Source organism: Zea mays, mitochondrion (genome assembly GCF_902167145.1).
Source record: "Zea mays subsp. mays mitochondrion, complete genome".
Taxonomy (NCBI): domain Eukaryota; kingdom Viridiplantae; phylum Streptophyta; class Magnoliopsida; order Poales; family Poaceae; genus Zea; species Zea mays.
This window is the reverse complement of record NC_007982.1, coordinates 375,851-397,500: the sequence shown is the minus strand read 5'-3', so window position 1 is coordinate 397,500 and position 21,650 is coordinate 375,851. Positions and strand designations below refer to the sequence as shown.

Genomic DNA, 21,650 nt, shown 5'->3' with positions numbered 1-21,650 from the left:
GGTTAGGAACAGCTTGACTTATCTCAACAAGTGCAATTTCTTTCAGGCTTATTCACTGAAATATTAGAAACCCTTTTTTCTTTCTTAATGACTTCGCTCTTCACTTACTTCATATCCAACTATTGATAGCCGGCCTAGTTTCAAAGGATACCCAGGGCGCTAAGCATGAATAGGAGACAGTGAAAAACAGCAATCAGTATAAGAACGAAAACAAATAGTAGAAAGGAGTTAACTTGGGTATAGGTTTCTAGCTTGGGTGGGAGGACTCACTCACTAGGGAGGTAGCCGCAAAAATAGGAAACATAGGGAGTAGCAGCAATTTATAATAGGAAAGTAGGTGTAAGCAGCTACCCGATAGAAGTCTAACGAAAGTAGGAAAGAGTTTATTGAGTGACTTGAGGATAACGAAACCACTATCTATATAGATAGGATTTCCTATGCATAAGATTTCTGAGTAGTACTTGAAGCTTAGCACTAGCATTGGCATTTAGTAGTAGTTCTGGCAATGAGTGACTACCTCTATATACCTTGCTCAGGGAAAGGAATAGGCATATTTCTAAAAAGGATAAGCTGGCAAGCACAGGTTTCTAAACAGGAGTTAGGTATGGGTTGTGTGATTTGAACGACCAAGTAACGGATACAAGACATAGGCCCACTATAAAAAGGAGTTCATTTTTGCGTAACGGTGCAGTACCGGTATATCCATATGGTTTAGGTCAAGTAGTTGGATAAGCTGGATAGGTCAACAAGTGAGTACGTTGAGGGAGCCGAGCCGTAGTTGATTTGTTTTTTCGTTTTCACGGGCAGAGACAGGTATAGTTGTTTTTACAAGGGCTATTGTTTAGCCAATAGAGACATATTGAATAGGTCAATGCTAGGAATATGCAGTCACAGATAAGATAAGTAAAGAATAAGTGAGTATGTACGAGTCAACTCATAGGTTTAGTAGGGCTACTAGAAAGAGGAGCTTGGGACAGAGCTAGCAAGATATGAACCACGAGCAGAGGTTGTCCCTTGAAAGAAGCACCGACCGAACAGGTATCGAGATATGCATCTGGATAGGTTGTTTTAGCTAGCTAGGCATTTGCTTGTGATTAATACTTCTTTTCTTAAGGTTAAGGTAGTTAGCTAAGCAAGTATGTATTCACGGAGAAGCAATGGTATAGGTTGAGGTTTAGAAAGCTAAGTAAAGTATTTCAAGTATGCATGCGTGATAAGTCAAGCAAAACCCGGACGGAAGAGATGGATTTTTTTATTTGTTAGAGGAAGGTGTAATATGTGTATGTAATAGGACTAGAAAGAGGCATGTATGGTATAAGTAAGGAATAGGCTTTCACAGAAAGGCATGGAATAGCTTAGAGGGATAGTATAGTATTTAACAAAGAAGCACGTACCGCATCTGGTTAGGTCAACAAGTTGTTGGTTGGCATTCAAGGTATGTGTAACGTTGAGAAACAGGTGCTAGGTATGAACGAGTAAGCTACTAAAAATAGGCGAGATATGGTTTCAATAGCCTAAGAGTTCATGGAAAGGGATTCACAGATAGGCGTGGGCATGGGAAAGTAAAGTTATGTATGCAAGAGACAGGTATGCACGGAATAGGGATAAGCGAGCACCGGGAGAGATATGCCAGTAATAGGACTAGGTTTAGAGAAATAGGCATATGTGAATAGGGCTACTAGATCATTAAAGTATAGGTTTTGGGTAAGCTCGCTCATATCGAAAGAAGAAATCGAAGGAAATGAAGCATAAGCTGACTAGGTCAAATCCTAGGCTGTTTCGATAGACAAAAGAAAATAGAAAAAAGTAGTGAGTGAGAAAGAAATAAGTAAAAAAATAAAAGACGACCCAGACGAAACAATTAGTGAAATCGTTCTATTTCCTCCATATCCTCAAACATATGCCTATCCCCGCACATGTTCTTACTCGCATATTGGACTTACGAAAGGTAAGCCTTATTCCCAGCTATTTAACTCAAAAAAAAACTCTTAACGCCCATATGTTCATTCTTTCTTTGCTTCTCATGTTTCCATGCTCCTTTCTGGTGGCAGGAGGCAAAGAAGAGACATAATGGAGATAATGATGGTTCAAATCCAACCATTCCTTGGGCGTGGTTCGAGCGAGAATTCAATGATCAGTATTTAGATGTTATGTCTCGGGAAGCGCTTCGACAGCAATTCGTTAGCCTAAAACAAGGGAGTGGTACTGTTCAGGACTACAATATGAAATGCGACAACTTGATGAGGTATGCTCCCGACATTGTGGCAGATGACTTCCGCTTGCGACGGCAATATCTGGAAGGTCCCAGATTTACACAAATAATCGACCTTCCTGGTACAGTGAGACTAGTGGATCTGATGGCACATGCGCTACGAGTGGAGTCATATGAGCGGGTCAGCAAAGCTTTGTTCTCAATGTAAAGCCACGAGGGATCATCAATCAAGGCCAACAATGAATTCCCCGCCATCAGCAAATCCAGCTAAGCAAAATTCTGGCGTTGTGAATTACGAGAAGGTTTGGTGTCGATATTGTCAAGGGAGACATCATGAGTCAACTTGCTACAGGAAGAATGGCACTTGTTACAATTGTGGTGGGCTCGGTCATTTCGCTAGGGAGTGTCCCAAGCCAAATTCAAAACTCATGCTTGGTGTACAGACCGAACCAAACCGATGACACAGGGAGTAGTGGCGAGAGGTGGCGGTACACAACAGCCGAGAGGTCGTGGAGGTCCCATCTCTCAGCGGGACGTGAGATTTGGAGGCAGAGGAGGCGCGCGAGTCACAGTTCAGGCACATCACAGCGAGGCTGGGGGACCAATCGACAGACTAGATCAGACAGATGACACTACCGTGGCCACAGAACTGATAGCAGGTATCTTCAATATTTCTGGGTGCTTTGCTTACGTACTGATTGATACTGGATGCAGTCACTCAGTATCATCTAAAGCTTGGGTCAAAAGATGTGGGCTGGCGACAATAGAGAGTGGAAAAACAATGTTGATCGGAACCTTTGAATTCTTCATTCAGGAATTGAGGTGTTCATACCTTAAGATACAGATTGCAGGACGAGAGCTAAGAGTAGACCCAATAGTTGCAAAAGCAGGACGATATGATGCTGGGCTTGGAATGGTTGACTATGCATCATGCCACGATTGATTGTCCACGCAGGAAGGTGACATTCCAGAAACCGGGGACTAAGCCATTTTCATTGCAATTCAGACAAGTTGGTGATCGAATCACGACAATCTCAGCTTTACAGGCACAGCATCTAATCGAGTCAGGTTGTACCGCCTACCTTGTATCAGCCATGCAGACGAAATCGGAGGTCAAGAACCTATCATCTATTCCAGTGGTGTCAGAATTTACCGACGTCTTCCATGAGACTCTACCAGGATTACCGCCTGAACGAGAGGTTGATTTATGCATCGAAACCAAACAAGCAACGGATGGAGCAACTAGCGCGAAAGCCGTTGCGCGTTTTGGTTTGCTTTATCCGCCATGCCATTGCCATTGCCATAGTAGAAAGAATAAGCTGCTTCTTGTTTAGGGCGGGCTATCTTGACTCTTGAGCCTGAGAGGGAGAAGGCTTCCCGCGTGGGCGGATTAGCAATCCCTAGTCTTCCATAACGCGTATTGGACTTATGTTTCCTCCTCCTCGAAGATGATGGATCTATCTGGTCACCGAAGCTAAATGGACCCGAGCTGTTGATGACCGAATAGAAAGGTTTTTTTTCAATGGCAAGTCCTAGATGATGTAGGCTTTGCTTATCCTGGCCAACCACAAAGTACGCATCTCATGTGCAAAGAGACGATCTTCCGTCATAGACTATAATAAATAGTAAATGGACCGATCACCAGTTTATTGGCTCGTTCATTCAGGTAAGGAGGCTGTGACTTACAAGATGTCAAAGGGAAACCATTGTGGAAGTTCTTCGGTAAAGGGCTTTAAGCGAGTAGGGGTAGCTGATACTACGGCAGGGATTCGCGAAGAGCAACGCCTTACGATGTTCATGACCAATTGGTCAGCATCTAGCAAGAAAATGGATGCGTGTTAGCGCCGTGGCGCTTTCTAACCCTTTTATGCCTTTGATACCACCCTCGGTAACGCACTAATAGACCCCGCTGTTGACTCACGTTGGATTCAATCGATTGCTTTCCGCATTTCTAGCCACGTTTCAGCCCTATCCTTCTGTTCTTTATGCAGTAGTTGGTTGTTTATGGCCAGCCAGCCGAGCCGGATAAGATCAAGCAATAGCCGGCATTCAATTCTTCTTTACATCTGCAGCTCCAAGAAAAGAATCAGAAATTGAACCTTTCCACCAAGAGCCAGCCTATAGTGAAATTGGTAAGTTGAGGGCGCTAAGCCTTTTGTTTAAGATGAGTAAGGGCTCCTTTTTTTCAGGGAATAAGAATAATCCGAAAGTCGCTAGATTAGGAAAGCATAGGATCGAAGTCTTGAACGGACTCATTCACTGCCTCAGAATATGCCCACGCTGCGCGCCCTTGACATTTTGCATCACTGTACATCTTTTCTCCATTAGCCCCACACGAACCAGATTTGCTTTTTGAAGCACTAGAAAAGCCAAGCAAAACTCCAAAGTGCCCGGGCCTGCGAAAGCTGAATGAGGGTAGCCTCTCAATTCCTTGATATTAGTAGGAAACGGCATCCCCAGTATGTCTTTTGTTTTGGCGGGATACACCCTTTCTTTCGTACTCAGAATCCGAGGTTATAATATGCTCGACTGATCCTATTTCACTGTCACCACCTTTGCTTCTTCGGTTGATGAGTCTCAGGTGACTCTATTAGATTCTTGGGTCGGGGAGTTTTCAGTTTCTCTAGTGGGAGAAATGGTGTTTGACAGGAGGGCCAACAGTGTTAAGAAAAAAAAGGAGATTCTGGCGGATACATAAAAACCAAATGCTTAATGTAGGGGATTTTCATACTGTCAGATCAAGAAGGGTTAGGGGAACCATTCAATGCCAGAGTAAGCTGGGATTAATACAGCTTAATTGAAGACTTCTTTCTCTTTTTACCGAAGATCATTCTTCCCGAATAGAGTACGCGTAAGGATCTTCACTTTTTTATTAGTAAGGAGTAGCGAAAAGAGACTTTCTATTTCTCAGAAGCCTGCCGCAGCTTTTTTTCTCACGAAAGACCCTTTGACTTGATAGCCAGAACGCCGATGAAAGAGAACGTAAGTAAGTCTCCTAAAAATAAGTAGTAGCCCTATCCGATTCATTCTCCTATGCCTACAGATCGATTTTGAGCCGATGATCAGAGTGTTTGTTTGGAAGGAGGTAGTCCCATCCCATCCCATGTAAGTGGATGTAGGCAGATAGCCTTCCCTTGTTGAAGAGGCTAGTCTTTGTTTCGGATTCCCATGTTGACGAAGAAAGTGCCCGAGCTATCACATTTCTTATTCGAGGGATTTTTATGTTTACGATTTGCGTGTTTGGGTGAACCTTGACCAGCCTCGGTATCTAGTGAGCCAATGAAATTTTCTTCCAGAGAGGAGCCTTACCTAAAGAAGAAACTATGCCCCTGGTTTGAAGCGAAGCGAGAAAAGACAGCCTTTACCATCTTGACGATAACGAGTCACTAGTCTACAACGTAAGCAGATTCCTGAACTGACCCAGCTCTACTTATGCAAGCAAGTCCGGCACAGACAATTCACTTATATCTTGAGTAGCTAGCTATATAGGATCTAGAGAGCTATCTTCTTTGTTGAATGCTCTTTGAGAGTAGTAGAGCCAAGAGGAATAGTACGTTGACCAGTGCTACAAGTTTGGAGTTGAAGCCCGAGCGTTAGCGAGTTTATTTTTCACATGAGATGTAGGCAAGCACTGAGGTAGCCGATTCCACTCCGAACTCCGCGCCTTTCCATACACTCTTACTCCAAACCATTTGAGAAAAGCATACTGCGTCTTATTGCCAGATTAACGTCCGGGCCAAGCACGCACCGATTGCACTCTGACCTTATCTTATCTTGTCAGGCGTAGACGAGACAAGCAATGAAACGAAGAATTTACTAGTGAAGCCGCGGAGACAAACCCAGGAAGAGATCTGATCGAGAACGCTGCGCGCCTTTTCCACTTACGACAATATACGAAACACTTCATGATATCGCAAAACACAACCACAATCTAGATCCGTCAAAATGTGAGTTGGTAGCCCGCCCGTGCAACTTAGAAATGTGGTATAAGAACAATCGGGCAACATCGGGAGCAGTAAATGGGTTTACCGAGTATAAAGAAGAGCTGATGTTAGAACGCTTCAAAGCCCGGCTAGTAGCCAAAGGTGCGGAGCAAAGAGGAAGGAGTAGATTTCACAGACACTTTCCGCCCTGTTGTTCGACCCACATCAGTACGTGTTGTACTTACCATTGCCTTATCTTTTGGTTGGCCATTACATCAATTGGATGTCAATAATGCTTTTCTGCATGGTGACTTGGAAGAGCCGGTTTACATGCTTCAACCACCGGGTTTGACTGATCCAACCTATCCACAGCATGTTTGTAAACTTAGAAATAGGGCTCCCCGTGCCTGAAAAATTCCAAACTTGCTTGCAATCACTAGGCTTTCATTCTTCTCAATGCTTCGCCCTTCCTTATTCCTCTTCGTCTTGGTATGATACTTTCCTAAAAGCAAGGATGGGTTTCTTTTGCAAATGATCTGATCTAACAATTGAATGAAAGCACATGGTTTGCGGGGCAAGGGATGCTGTAGTTTTTTCTGAATGTGATAGCTAAGAACTGTTATTATTCGCTCCACTCTTGCCATCACGCTCTGTCTTGAGCATCTCCCACATCTAACTGCAAGCCTTGCTTTCCATTGGCTGATTCTCTGTTCCAGGTACAAGTCAAGTGGTCCGGGGATGGATTCCTGGTGAAGAGCACTTTTGGATTATCTAGTTGTTGCTTTGACTACCCCAATACCCAGGATTAAAGAAATACGATTCCTAGCGCTAGAAAAATGCATATATAGGGTCCAGAATTCATGCAATGGAATGAAATAAGGGTTTAAGCCGGGGATTAAAGAAAAGGAATTAGGGGGAATGTGGAGAAATCATAAAAGCTAAAATCAAGTCGGTGGCGCGATAAGATAGTTCTTCAAATGTTTGCGAAGCGCAAGACCGTGTATCTGCTTATCCACCCGCGGATTGTAGGTTAGTAATGCAGATCTTTACCCCTTATGGACCAAATCCCGGGCACTGTAAACACTTGCATTTCGCCACCGGGTGATAAAATCTGCAGGATCCACCTTTGTTTGATATCAACTGGACCTTATGCGAGAGAAAGTGATGCCATCAGAATCTTAAGGTATTAATATGTAATTGGATAAACTGAGCTTTCACCTAGAAACTTCTATTTCTGTGTAAGAAAGAAAGACTAAAAGCGAGTTCTACTAAACTCCAGATTGACTGGTTGTCTTACGCAGTGCTAGCAGGGGTTCGAATCTTCTTGATGCGGATTATCCAAGCTTAGAGTATGAAAATAGGAGCTCTTCTTAATCCCGGGCCAGCTTTGCTTTCCTCTAGAAGAGACAGGCTTACTGAAACTAGCACTAGCAGCGCGTCTTGTCGTCAGTCAAATCCAATTCAATAAAGAACAAGAAAATGTAGGTGAACAAAGAAAGAAGGCAACTGCACTGCTCTAAGCCGTATGTCATGTGCAGGTACAGCCCGGTTGAGTCTGCATTATTTAAGAGCTTCTAATGTCCGTATGCTGTCGCGGTTTGGTCAAGTCTAAATGCTCATTATGGTGGCTCATGCGACCTACAATTTAAATAGAGCTAATTTGGCTGCCAAGAGGCACCTGCCAAGAAGACTCAAGCTGTTGATTTCTGCTTTCATAGGGGTCTTTTGGGGGTTGTTTAAGCATAGGGATGGGCGAGTGTGGGCTACAATGCCACCGGACTTGCTGTGGGTAGCTCAAGAGGTCTGCCTATGGTTCAATTGACAGGTGGTTGTAGTTTATTTTGAAGTTTTTGATGTTTCATGTACATGATGATAGAGATCTGTCAATTTGGGATTTTTACACCCACTAGTTTTATAAAACTTAGATGCGAGGAGGTTTCTTTTAGAACACTCTTCAATGAGTCCTCTGCGAGCCTTATGAGTTCAGATCCTCTACTGTGCAGAAGCTCACTCTTAGCGATTCATCTTATCTCATGAACGAAAGGAGACTGCTCCGGTGTGCGGGTGAAGGGGACGAGACCTTGTGCCTTCCTAGTATCGAAGCAGGAGCTCCTTGTTAGAGTAGAGAAAAGTTGGTCGAATTGGAAATGAAATATTTAGAGCTTTTCATTATCTAAATTTACCAACTAGAAAATACTTGACTATTTTACTTAACTTATTCATAAGTTGGCGCTGTGTTTACTCAGGAAAATCCAACTAAAACACAACAACAAGAGAAAGATTCTACTATGATATGACCTTCTGTAATAATGAACTAGTTTTGCTGATGCAAGCCATCGATTCAGTCTATAACGATGATTGGAGGGTGAGAGGTGCTACGTCTTTCATCAAAGATCGTTTGAAAGAGATAATATACACTACTGGGGAGTACCATTTTTATCCGATTGATCTATATCATTTAGATAAATATTATTTAAAGAAAGAGAATTTCCTCTATCAGTTAGTTACTATGGAAATGGAAATGGAAGAAGATAGAGGGGTCTTAACCACAGAATGTGTGAACGGTGATGATTTACATGTCTATAAGTGTAGATTTGCATCTGATGCACTTCTACGCGTTAGCAAAAGTGTTATTAAACACCGTCTTAGTCTTAGTAGATGGATATGGATATTACACACCCCCGCAACTCACTAAGTTGAGGGATCTCAAGGAAGGCCACTATAAAGGCTTAGGTGAACAGAATAACGTTAAAGCACTTGTAAAGATACAATACAGTTGAGTGATAGTTTCTATCATACAAATCAAACTGATATATTAGCATATATTGATGGTATTATCCCCGATGGTCTTATAAAAGATCTAACCGGACAGGTTGTTAGTCTACCAATCTATTCTATTCAGAATCATAATATGATAAATTACCCATGGGTCTCTCCCGTAGGAGAACTAACTAAAGTTCTATTTCATCTTTACTATACTATACTATACTATACTATACTATACTATATTGAAAATTGAAATTGAATTGATACAGTGTTTGATAAATGGTATCCAGGAGTACAATATAGCCGTTGGTATAACGAAGTATTTATAGCCTTCAAGTACGATGATTTTGTATGTAACCTAGAAGGTCTTCAAAGTCTATTATCTACAAACCAACTAGAAGGATCTGTTGAATATATCGATTATATAAATAATTCGTATTTTATCACTCATAACGATGAAAAGTTTGTTTACCTGTATGATGGCCATGTTGAGGTAAGGACCCTCCATGGAGGCCGATCATTCTGGGAAAAAAAGGTAACACATAACAAAACATCTTGAAAGGGGTTAAGCAGGGAGATCTCGACTAAGATCGTAAAGGAGAGAGAGACTAGAGCCGCTTACTCACCCTAAGGCGGCAAGGGACAACAGAATCGAGGAGAGAGTCGAGTAATCGCAGAGTCGAACCACGATGAAGTTGTGCCCGCAGTGTTAGTTTGTAACGTATAACTTATCGAATGTTTCCGTGGAAGCGGAAACAAGTACTAGTTAGACGCAGGGAAACGAGCAGAGACCGTAAGTCGCCGTTAGACGAGTGAAGGCGACCCGAAGGGGCCGGCCCGCCAGAGTAAGCAAAAAAGGCTCTAGTAGATCTCGTAGTGGAGAGAGAAGTCGAGATATCCAGATAGGATGGTCTCTTTATGTCACTAATAATGCTATCTGTTAAAGACTAGCAAATATTATGACAAAGGTTGTCTGGCTCTAGACTATAACATGGATAGAGGTGGGAATACCACATGGGAGGAAGGGGAAGTTTGCCTGGTAGATCTATCTACTCCAGCTTTCATCGTAGTTTTCAGGGGAAGGGCGGACGAAGCCACTTTGACAAACAGGAACCAGCCACAAGTAAAAAAAAAAGGTGATGGGAAATTTCCAATTAGATCGAGATTCTTCTTTATTGTTATGGATAGAGGTTCGCTTTCCCAGCTGTAACCGATGCCACAAAGGCCTTAGGTTTGAATGTTTGATTCGACTTCTTTTCCAATTGTCTTTATCTAAAGGCAGAATTCGCTTGTTTATGAGTCGTTCCTGTCCTGTAGTTCAATACACTATTATAAGGCCAGTTGCCTATACAGGATCTCCAGTTTCTAGTACAGTCAGCTTTAGTTATCGCTACACCCTCTCTAGACAAACGATTTGATTCAACCCACTCTACTACTGGTACAGTAGCACCCTGCCTTAATAATCGCATAGGCACCCGGGAACCTTACTCAGTAAAGAAGGAGACTCCCTAAACAAGACTGCTAGCTGGTATGGAGGGACTCGCTTTGCTTGCTTCCTAGTCAAATATGCCCTATCCGTCTGACTTTAATATGGAATGGTATATATATAAATATCCTTCCTGCAGAACTTAAGGTCTACACGTGAGAAATACGTATAATACTACGATAGGAGAACTACTAACTTCCGCCATCTGCATTAGTTACGTTAGCGTAGGTAGGCGGTTCTCATGCCAAAGGGGAAGATCTCGCTCAGCCAAGTGCACAACCTGAGTAAGTACACTTATCGAGGAGTGATAGGGCAGCAGAGTTTGAGGCAAAAAAAAGATTTGGGTGGCTATGGGTGATATGGGGAATCTAACAATTAATTGACAATGATTTCACCGTGGTGTGCATTGGTAGCTTCAAGACGAAGGCATTTTCCATATGTAAGCCACAACACAATTTCAGTATCTTATTCTTCTGAACCAGGAAAAGCGTTCTGGTAAGGAGGATGAAAGAAGAGTACGAAAAAGGAAGTCAAAAGTGGTAGATCCAGGACATGCCAATTTCTTTCTCATCTTTCGCATCGCCAGACAGCGCATGGTTTTCTCAAGATCGTAGTTAATTAAAGAAGAACGGAGATTGAGAAGAAGATAAAATGAACTTAAGTCCTCGTCTCAAGAAAAGAGAGGGACGAGTCGAAATTCGTTCAGGACTTGTGCACGTAAAAAGGCTTCCACGTTTGACCATAGAAGCCCTGGGTAGAGCAAAAAAAGAACATAGAAAAAGAATAGGCCTGATTTGATTCGTCTGCTCGTGGGATTGCCGATACTGCTACCCGGCTACACTGAAAGAGGGAAGCGAATAGCCTGAAGATTCTTTCCTTTGTTGTCTCACTATCAGAGCTTGCGAGAGAGACCAAAAATACTCTCTTCGGCGACTTAGACTTACTCATTTTGGCGATGTCTGGCACCCGCGCAGGAAGGGTTGAATTGTCTGAATTGAACTCTGTGAGATAATGGATCTAACGTTAGGGCTTAGTTACTCCATCTCTCTAGCCGGAACTACTTGAACCCGAGTAATTAGCTTCCTTAAGCCATGTCCATATTTATGGAGCTAAATCGGATGGTAACTAGATTCATTCCGTAGCATGGGATGGGATTCTGTAAGAGCATCTCTAAATAATAGCTACGCATCAGTTTGAGTTCGAGATTGAAAAGTCCTCTCAAGTTGACTATTTTTGGATAAATGGGTCCTGTCAAACTGTTGTGACTGGCATCAAAATACGAAATGTTAGATTACCAATACTATGTTAGCATTATCAAGACTGCAATCTATCACAATTTTGAGATGCTCTATAATTATAGATACCAAGAAAACATGATTATCTGTAAATTGGTCCAGAAGTGAGAAAATAGGTGTGAAATTCCAGGCTAGGGTTAGCAAGGAATTGTTTGGGCTGATTGAGGATATAGAGCTGATGGAGCTACCTTTGCAAGGGCGCAAATTCACTTGGAACAATGCTGTGTCAGCTGCTAAGTTAGACAGATTCCTTTTTACAATAGACTGGGATTCAATGTTGTATACCCATGCTGTGGCGACAGCCCCTTCCTAGATATGGTATGGTTCAGACCATGTTCCTTTGTTGGTGGAGTGTGAGACTGAACTGTTCAAAGGGTTTTTCAAGTTTGAAAGATCATGGTTGAAACAAGAAGACTTTATTCAGAGGAGCATGCACTGTTGTTAAAAGGAGAATTGGGGAAGCCTTTTGAGTACATTTACAACAGATGAGAAAGTGTTTTAGGGGTGGAGTGCAAATGTGAATAGAGAGATTAGGAGAACAAAGGAAGAATTGTTGACCAGTCTGGATAAGTTGGAGCTTTAGCAGGAAGAGAGGGAATTGGAGCAAGAGGAGTGGGAGTGCGTTGATTACTGATTTCACAGGGGTTCCCCTACCGTCCAGAGAGAGTTGTCGCCAGGTCCTCGAAAAAGAATCTGCCATAAAAGAGATGGAGATTGACCATCTGCACCTGCTCATTCAATTATTCTATTCCGAGAAATCAGGACTACAATCTTCAGACAGAGCTTCGATAAACTACTTGTCTCATTGGGAATACCCTCTTATGGAGAGCTAGATTCCGTAGTGGAGTTTACTTAGCTAAATTAGCAACTTATCGATCTGCTGTAGCTTTTCAAATCCACTCTAACCGAACTATGTTAATTATGGAGCCTATCCTTAGAAAATAAGATTGTCCTTGTACTTGCTCTCTCATTCCTGGGAGTCCTTCAAGGGTATCAGATCTTGAAACAGGTTTTTCTTTCGCGCTTCCCCTAGCGCAGGCAGTAGTTTGATAGCGAGTTCACCTTCCTAGTAACGTTTGCTCATTTCTTTGTTTAGCATTTCTTTCCTGAATCAGAGTTTTGAGTAGCCGGGACGGACATGAAATTAAGAAAGAGCCCGCACGATCTAGATGCACTGAAAATGGCTATAAAATATCCAGTTTTAGAAAACAACACTCTCTCTCTCTTTACGAGAATTTCAAGTGGGTTGGTTCAATTCCTAGCTTTTTTGGATTTGTATTGCCTTACGAACTTGCTAACTAAAAGAAGGTAGGTCCACAAACAAGTCTATATTGGAATAGATAGAGAGCATTTTTCCCCCTTGTAATTTCACAAAAAGTGGAGAGCCCTAGCATTGAATGAACGTAGTTACTTATCGAATTACCTGAAGTGAAGGAATGCCCAGACTTATTTACTTGTCCGAATAGATTGACTCGGTAGGCCGTAGGAAAAGATAACTCATGCCTACTTTACTTACTTGCCCAAGCCCTACCTACATATTTTACTAGTAGTTCTTTCGGAGAATTACTCTCTACCTACCTATCCTATCCTATCCTATCCTATCCTATCCTATCCTATAGTAGATTGAGTCGAGTAGTGATGAGCACTTATATATACCAGTCCGAGTATGGAATCGAACTAACTCATACATAGGAATTCCTTTCAGGTTGTCTTGCATTTACTTTTTCTTTTATTTGTCCCGAAGAGACAGGGAAAGCTTTACCAGTTGAAAACTGCGGACGGATTAGCCCTCATTAACTTAAACTTATGAGTTAAGTTTAGTAAGGAAGATCTTGGCTTTGTATTGCCGCTTTTCCTAGATATAGCTATAGCATAGTAGTGCGTTTGCGATAAGATTGAATTGAAACTCGAAGTGAGAGCATGCATTTCCAGCCATACGGAGAGAATTACCCGCCTACCTGGATGGCCTGCCTAGTAGTTCTTTTGAGAAGAAGTGCGCGCACATCTTAATTCCAACCCATTTCATGGATTTTCTCTAGCTACCTCATTTCAGTAAAGTTAAGCGGGTCGCCCTTTAAAGCCCCAGATTACCTGGTGGGGCTAGAGTCTATTGTTCAAAGCTAGCTAGTCGAAGTCTTAACTCCGTCCGTTTGGCTCAGTAAAAAAGTATGGGAGAAAATCCCGTATTTATTTTAGTTAGGCCCCCTCTTTCCCTCGATAAAAAGCAACTCAAAAGACAGTATGTAGACTCGGGGAAAACCTCTACCTAGGACTTGATTTACTTGTTTGAAAAACTTTTTATTATCGTATGGGAAAGTCACCCAACACTTTCTCTATAAGGATAGAGAAAAGAACAACAGACAACAAGACCAAATCCAACCGTTCTCCCTCTTCTTCTTTTTTCCGTCTATGTATAAGTATAAGGCTCTTTCGAAGCGGAATGTATTCTGCTAATGTGCACCACGGCACGGAGTTTAGATGAAATCCCGGTGGACCTTTGGGCTGCTTTATCTCATTCCACTGCAGAATTGGGGGTTCACAAGAACTTTGACATCTTTCCGCGAGAGCTGGCAGATCATCCACTCTTCATTGAAAAGTGCGTAAATTGCCTACCTAGTTTTAAAATTAATTAGAAAATGAGTGTCACAGCAGTAGCTTTTAAGATAGATGGTAGCCATGAATAAGGATATAAATGAGAGGAGTGAGTGTGAGGAGAACTTCCCATTTGCTGTTCTTAGACCCTGTAATAAAAACTTTGGAAGCTTCCTAGGAGCGAGTCAGCAATTTCGCTCGTTTTCCTGGTATCCAGACTTTCATAGTAGGTCTCGTAGCCAATATCCCTACCAGACAATCCAAAATGGAACCTTAGAGTGCTTTACCCGTGACCTTTCTTGTTGCTCCCTGGGCAAATAGAAACTATATCTTTTTCTATAAATAGGTCTGCCGCCCTGTTAGTGCTCTATTAAACCGGCTTTGTTTAGTCTGATCACTGATCATTTCACATCAACTCAGCGATTAGAAACTCGATGTCTTTTCGGCTGTTTTATTAGCAGCGTTAATAACCCTCCCTTCTGCTCTACGTTCAAAGACTTACTTCGTTTTTATTTGAAATAAGAATAACAGAGATGAGGGTAGCGGCTCTTACTGTGGCTGTGGCTGAATCACCGGCAGCATTAAAAAGGAAAGCAAAGACGTACGTGTATACTAAAACCCTCCAAACAATAGGTCTCCAATCCAGCGAGTAGATGAACGAGCCGACCAATAGGTAGGAAGGAAGGAGCGAGCCCCCCTTTTGATTTGAGAGGAATGGCTCATCCCCTCACCTCAGCTTTAGGAAAGAGCGAGCCATTCCTTGCCGGGGCGGTATGAGTTAGCCATTCATCTGTTGGATGTATGGAGCCGACTCAGTTGGGGCCAACGCCAGCAACCTAAGAAGCAGAAATTAGAGACATAGGCATTTTGCAAATACATACAAATAGAATATACCTGGCTCACAAATCGAAAGCAGCAGAGTAAGCAATTGTTAGAAAACCAAGACAGGTCAATTGATCCATCTTAAGTAAGCACTGTCTGTGTGAACTAGACCGCCTAGTAAGGAGATGCTTATTGCTATGTGGTTTCCACTCTTTCTTACAAGAGCTAATGAACAAGAGCTATTCCCTTCCTCAGATTCCATTTAGAAGCTAAAAACATCAGTAATGATGGAGGAAAGAAAGCCAACCTTAGCGGCCTTCTTCATTGGAAAGAACATTTCTCCCTTTTTCCGCTGCGCATTTCCCCGCCAGAATCCTCGTAGTACTATACTATACTATACTATACTATACTAAACTAAACTAAACTAAGTCGTGGCTTACAAGCTAGCCCGAAAGCAGCTTACCCTTAGCTTAGCGATTTGACTAAAAAGCCGAGTTAGCTAAGAATGCAGGAAAGAGAGATGATCTTAAAGAAGATAACCAAGTGGTGTATCAGCCTGATAGCTTGCTTGGCTCCTTTACCCTTCATGGTTAGAATGGGTACCTCGCGGTTGGATCCATTCCATCATCCATCAATCTCAGGATCCAGGCTCGCCTTCACTCGGTCAAGGGGTAGCCCTTTACCTCGTTCCGGGGTGATGAACCCTTTCATTCCTAGAACAGGGTATCTCCAATTTGAGTAACCAGCTTGCCATCCTTCTCAACCCACAATTGGAATTAATCCCGATAATCCTTTCCTTAGTTAGCTGCCCAGAAGGCGATCCAAACAAGAGCTGTATCAGCTCATGGGGATGACCCAGAATCTCTTTTCTCTGGTCTGTCGATCCAACCAGCTACCATGTAAACAACTATACCATGACTAGTTGACCCAGTGAGTAACAACTATCGTAGCGAACCTAAAGCATTCAGGCTTACCTCTTGGTAAACTTTGACTTTAGTTTGATATTACGCATAACCTTCCATCCAGTGGCCTTCCACCAGATCTTTCTACATCCGTGGTTATTAGACAGGATTCTGTGCTTCTACTTTTAGGCTTGCGTTCATAGACTGAATTCCACTATCTTAGCTCGCTTATGGTGGGAGTGTTCACTCGCTATCCTTGGGTAGGATCTTCTTACCGAGGGTATGACTACAAGAGCACAGCCAGCTGTATTCATGCTCTTCGAAGTACCCCTTTCTTGTCCACAGCTAGACAGCTCGTACTCATTTGCCCAGCAGTGGTCGGGTTCACCCATTCTTTGAACCTACCTATCTGCTTAACCCTCACCTTCCTTCATATCAGAATGGAACAGTAAACTATATTGTTAGATGCTATGTTTCTAGGATGGAATTCCCTGTACTCAACAGTAAAAATACAAATAGTATCCATGGGATAACCCTGATCGATAGAAGTCACCGCTAAACAAGTTTTGACAAGAGGAATGCTTATTGAATAATAATAATTATTGGCTTTATTTATTGCTACTAGAAAGGTAGATACCGGTGGTAAGCGAAGAGGAAATAGACTCCTGTGAGTATCTATTTGAGTAGAGAGGTATGCCATTAAAAGCAATTAAATAATAGAAAATGAAGGAGATACTAGGTAATGTGTATGAAGGGGTAGCCTGTATAGCATGGTCTAGGGTTCTGAGAGAGATCGGTCATCAAGAAAAGAGATAAGAGTTCGCCCTCCCTGTTTTGAGTGGGTGCTCGCAAGGTCAAAGTAGAAAATTCGATTCTTTCATTAAGAGGATAAAGAGTGGAATTTATTTACACCTCGAAGTAGAGATGTATTGGTTGAGTCATTCGCTAAACAACTCGGATCGAGACCCGACCCCTAAAGTAGAGTCTGTTTAGTAAGTAGTATGTGGCGGTAAATCGAGCAAATCAACTCAAGGGCTTCTGTTGGCTCATGATCTATGTACCCACAATAGGGATTATATTCCTCAATACCGATAAAGTACCTCAAGTCACCAAGATCTTTCATTCTGAACTGTTTCTGAAGGAAAGAAAGAAAATTCCCATGTTAAATTTCACTTTCACTTTAACAATAACAATGCCTGCTTTTTTAATGTTATAAACTTAGACCAAAAAAATAACCATACCATAAGCCGTATAACAAACAAACAAAGAATGATCACACGAGCTCTGTCTGAATCCAGCTTCATTCACCAGCATGGCCATCTTGAATTTTGCAAACCGACGCTCTGGGTGCTTGTTTGAGACCATATAAGGCTTTCTTCAATCGGCAAACAAGGGATGGATCGGAAGTCTGATAGGGCTTTAAGAGATAGGGAAAACTGCGGTAAGAAAGACCCACTCAGTGAATCGGTGGATCACACACTTGGACCCGCCTGACTATTTCGAAAGTAGACAAGTGTTGAAAGAGTGAAGTCTGGGGACAACGGTAAACGTAAAAAATGGGATCTCCAAAGCTACCCGCCCTACTAAAGAAGTTCGCAAGCAAGGGACATGCCGAACACCTACCTTTCCAACTAAGTCCCACGCGAGGACCCTTTCATCCTTCCGTCGTTAGCAAGCGGTGGCCGACTAGGCCTTTTCCCTAAATATTTTAGGAAGCGAAGAGGACAGAAAAAAGTTCGGTAATCTTCTCCCTTTGGTAGGCATTTACCCAAGGCACTGATATTCTGAGTCTCTCGATTATACGTGAAATAGGGAGTTCAAGGTCTTATTTGTATTTCTTGGCCTGGCCAAAGTGAAAGTGAATATGAGCGAAAGTGAATAATTCACTATTGAAAGTGAAAGTGGAGTGAAATCTGGATATGAAGGTTCAAGTCCAGTTCCAATCTGGATATAAAAGTGCTGTTTAATCGTCGAAAGTGATCTCTCTTTTGTTGTTCTCTTTTAGTCCACTTTTTTTTTAGTCAGAAGTTCACTTTAGCTTAGCTAAGTAAGTAGTCCTTCATCAAACTTGCATATCTGGCACTTTAGGGGGTCAATCTTTCATGTTGGAAGCTAAAGAAAAGGTACTCCCCCTCATTTGAAAAGGATAGGCAATTGAGAGAGAATAGGGCGATAGCGATAGACACAGGAACTGAAATAGACTAAAAGAGGACTCCCGTAGAGGAGAGGGGAAACCCGCTTAGATAGGGCGATAGCCCGGTTTTTCTTGAATATCCTTTCCAGTGCTTGTCTTGTATTGAGGTATACCGAAGATATGAGTCAAAGTAGGTAAGAGAAGGAGGCTTTCACTATTATTATATTAAGAGTAGGGCTTTAATGAAAAGAGTAGGCCCTTCGTATCTTTCCTCCAAGACGGAGCGAGACGGATAGGCAGAGCAAGAGCTCTTAAAGTCTACCCTACCCGGGCTAGCTTCTTCATTCATCCATTTAGGTCAGGGGCGGGCTTCTTCCCTTATATACGATGACATAGATAGAGCCTCCTTCTTTGATCCATTCATTGATAAAATAAAGTAGTCTTCGGGGGCAGTTTACCTTTTGAATCGACAGTAGAGTAGGTTTGATCTTGCTTTCTCAATCTTTCTCTGATCCTAGCCGTGTAGTAGATCCGGCTTTATTCGGCTAAAAAGAAGTGTGTGGCCGTCGTATCTGCTCGCCCCCTTCTTCATTCATCCATTTAGGTCAGAATGGATCCAGGGAACCTGGCTCGGGAACAGCCCTGAAAAAACACAGTAAGAGAGTCCAATCTCTGAAATTTAGCATTTTATCTCCTAACCTAAGTAGTAGTAGTAGTAGTAGAAGGCTTAGTATCTGACTTGATCCAATAGAGTAAGAACACACAGTAGATCCAGATTCCACACCTTGCTGTGGACTGGGGAGAGAGCAGCTCTGCGAAGCTGGGCGTTCTGTGTGATTATGGAGGAACTGTAGTACTCGCCCCAAAATGCAAGCCGGGATAGATACTTAAAGAAAGGGGGAGCGGTGGGCCTTCAAAAAGGAGCGAGGGAGTGATGGGCAACCTTAGTCTATATGTTGCTCGTGAGCCGCCAAGTACCAGTCTCGCAACAGTACTGGCGTTAAAGGATCGGTCCTTCACTTGCGGATCGTTCGCGAGTCGAACTCGCTCTCTTGCCACGCCTTTGACTCACGAACTCGAGTCGGACTCATTCACTGCTTACTTTTTTTAGGATCGTTCGTTCTTCACTCTCTTGCTATTACCCGCAGGGAGCGCAGCAACCGACGGTGCATATTATCATATAGAAAGAAGCGAAGCGTAGCGATTCGTACTACCGGAAAAGTGTGCTAGGCAATAGAGTCAGCTTACGGGGTGGGGCGCAAGTAAGCGTAGCGAATCACATAGAGTTGCCCCTACCTGCCAGCGCGCAGATAGATAGGGCGGGCGAGCGCAGGGATGGATGTCTGAGCGGTTGAAAGAGTCGGTCTTGAAAACCGAAGTATTGATAGGAATACCGGGGGTTCGAATCCCTCTCCATCCGCGAGGGCATAAGTTCTCTCTTGCCTTATCTATAGATAAGAACGAATCTCCTCGACTCGACGGATATGATGGATGGAATGGGTAGAAGGTTTAGGTTATTGTGTGTTGATTTAGTTAGGACTTTGTCTCCCTTTCGTTATCTTCCGCCCCGGGGGGATGACCTGTGGGAGGGAGCTAAGTCGAAGATCTCGGTGTCGCCGTGAGTGGTTGATAAACAGCGATTGCTGTTTGATTTAGGGAGTCCTAACCCGCTTAACAGACAAAGAAAACGATAGAGACTTCCGGGTATAGGGTGACGACCTTAATGAATCAAGTATTCAGGTCCGGTAGAGCAATCTCGAATTATCATATAGAAAGAAACTCTCGACGGGTACGGGTATAAGTAAATCGTTTTTGCAATATTTTAGTCATCGCAAAATTAAGGTGAAGTATGATCTGTATCTGTAAAAGTAGATCTTTGAATAACAGATTGGTCTGAACTTAAAATCATTTTAACAAAGCATGACAGTTTTTCATGACTGCCTTGCTTTCTTTTATATGGGAGCTGAAATCAGCATCCGATCGACCCTTGCTGCGTACATGGGTCAGTAGATATCACAGTACTAACATCGCAAACAGGATTCAGGTTTAAGCCACAAAGATAGATGACGATGAAGAGGAATCGTAAATTTGTTCACAATCATTCCTTTCAGGGAACTCACAAGGCCCATCGTGCTATGTGTTCAACACAAAACCCAGTCTTTATCCGTCAGTTTTACCAACCTGACCAAGAAACCGTATCAACCCTGCCGCAAGGAACCATGCCGAGGATCTTTTGAGATATTTCCTAGTCTAGTGGAAGTCTAATAGGTCTCAGGATTCGAGGTGGCTATCTTCCCTTCCGTGGATTTCCTAGTTCGATTTCTCTCTTGCATCTGTTTATTGTGATACTTCCATGGATCTGTTTGGATCAACCTCATTGGCCAGTTCTAGGCAATAAAGAGACAGACAACTCAAAACTCTATTGGATGCCGGTTTGCGGAGATTACCTACGAGGATTTCTTAGGATGGCTCAAAGACGGATTCGGTCTTTTCCTCAAAGGCGGATACGATGGAATTCGCTTTGGACTAGGAGAGAGCTAGACAGCGGGGATGAAAGGTTTGCGAGGAAGAATCAATGGTTCTACAACTGCAACAGCACTTACTTCAAAGACTATTCTACGACCAGCCGCCTACTTAATTACACTTCCAGCATGGCAAGTTCCTTCTTCTGCGAATATGAGATAGACCGACAGCCGGTACGGGACTAAGGGACTGTGGGAACAGCGAAAGACCGGATTCTAAGATATAGGCCAATCAAAAGGAAGATGGTGAAAGACCACCACAAAGAGACCCTCGCTCACGCCTTAGTTGCGCAACCAGTGCCGTCTCAGATTTCATCAGTGCCTTCTCTACCTCAGTCGACTGAGTGGCTCTTAGACTCAGGAGCTTCTCATCATGTCACCGGTGACTTGCTTCGCACCTGTCCTCTTATTTTGCTTATGCTGGTTCAGATACTCTCACCATTGGAGTGGAGTGGAGATGGTACTGGTATGAAAATATCCCACATTGGCTCTTCTCCTGCGGCCTTGTCTCATGGTTCCATTCACGCTTCGCGCCCTCTCGCCTTTTCCCACAACTCATTCATAAAACCAGTTGTCCGTACACTCCTCAGCAAAACGGAGTGGCCAAGCGCAAACATAGACACATTACCTTAGCGGCCTTGCTGTTATGCAACACGCTTCTATCCCGGTTCCTTTTGGGATGAAATATTTGCAAGTGTGGTCTATCTCATCAATCGCTCCGCGCCTCTTCTTCTTCTCTCTCTCCCTTCACACAATTGTTTCATAAAGACCCGAATCTTCGTATTCTCAGACAGCCTCACCTCAGACCTTACATTGATCACAAGCTTCAGCCTCGTTCGATGCCGTGTATTTTTCTTGGTTATGCACCACAACAGAAAGGTTACCGCTGCCTTCATATACCAACTAACAGAATTTGGATTTCCAGACATGTTGTCTTTGATGAAAACAGGTTTCCTTTTAGGGAGCTCTCTACATCTGGATTGACCATTCCCGAGT

At 42.9% G+C, this 21,650-nt stretch overlaps 6 protein-coding genes, 1 non-coding gene and 2 pseudogenes across 7 annotated transcripts; 8 read left to right on the top strand and 1 right to left on the bottom strand.

The window, feature by feature from the left end:
• The first annotated feature begins 2,364 nt into the window (after positions 1-2,364).
• On the top strand, positions 2,365-2,673 carry orf102-b (hypothetical protein). Its single transcript has one exon. It carries the CDS (start codon positions 2,365-2,367, stop codon positions 2,671-2,673), a length of 309 nt encoding a protein of 102 aa, YP_588399.1.
• orf161 (hypothetical protein) lies at positions 2,670-3,155 on the top strand. Its single transcript has one exon. The coding sequence runs from the start codon at positions 2,670-2,672 to the stop codon at positions 3,153-3,155; it is 486 nt and encodes a 161-aa protein (YP_588398.1).
• Positions 3,109-3,546, top strand: orf145 (hypothetical protein). The gene has a single exon. The coding sequence runs from the start codon at positions 3,109-3,111 to the stop codon at positions 3,544-3,546; it is 438 nt and encodes a 145-aa protein (YP_588397.1).
• Positions 3,547-8,428: 4,882 nt separating this feature from the next.
• orf133-b (hypothetical protein) lies at positions 8,429-8,830 on the top strand. The gene has a single exon. It carries the CDS (start codon positions 8,429-8,431, stop codon positions 8,828-8,830), a length of 402 nt encoding a protein of 133 aa, YP_588396.1.
• Positions 8,831-12,076: 3,246 nt separating this feature from the next.
• Positions 12,077-12,418, bottom strand: orf113-b (hypothetical protein). The gene has a single exon. The coding sequence runs from the start codon at positions 12,416-12,418 to the stop codon at positions 12,077-12,079; it is 342 nt and encodes a 113-aa protein (YP_588395.1).
• A 1,572-nt stretch (positions 12,419-13,990) lies between these two features.
• On the top strand, positions 13,991-14,315 carry orf109 (annotated as a pseudogene).
• A 2,731-nt stretch (positions 14,316-17,046) lies between these two features.
• Positions 17,047-17,357, top strand: orf100-c (annotated as a pseudogene).
• Positions 17,358-19,465: 2,108 nt separating this feature from the next.
• On the top strand, positions 19,466-19,552 carry trnS-b. Its single transcript has one exon. It is a non-coding gene; the product is annotated as a tRNA-Ser (tRNA).
• Positions 19,553-20,897: 1,345 nt separating this feature from the next.
• Positions 20,898-21,287, top strand: orf129-a (hypothetical protein). The gene has a single exon. It carries the CDS (start codon positions 20,898-20,900, stop codon positions 21,285-21,287), a length of 390 nt encoding a protein of 129 aa, YP_588394.1.
• The last annotated feature ends 363 nt before the right edge of the window (positions 21,288-21,650 follow it).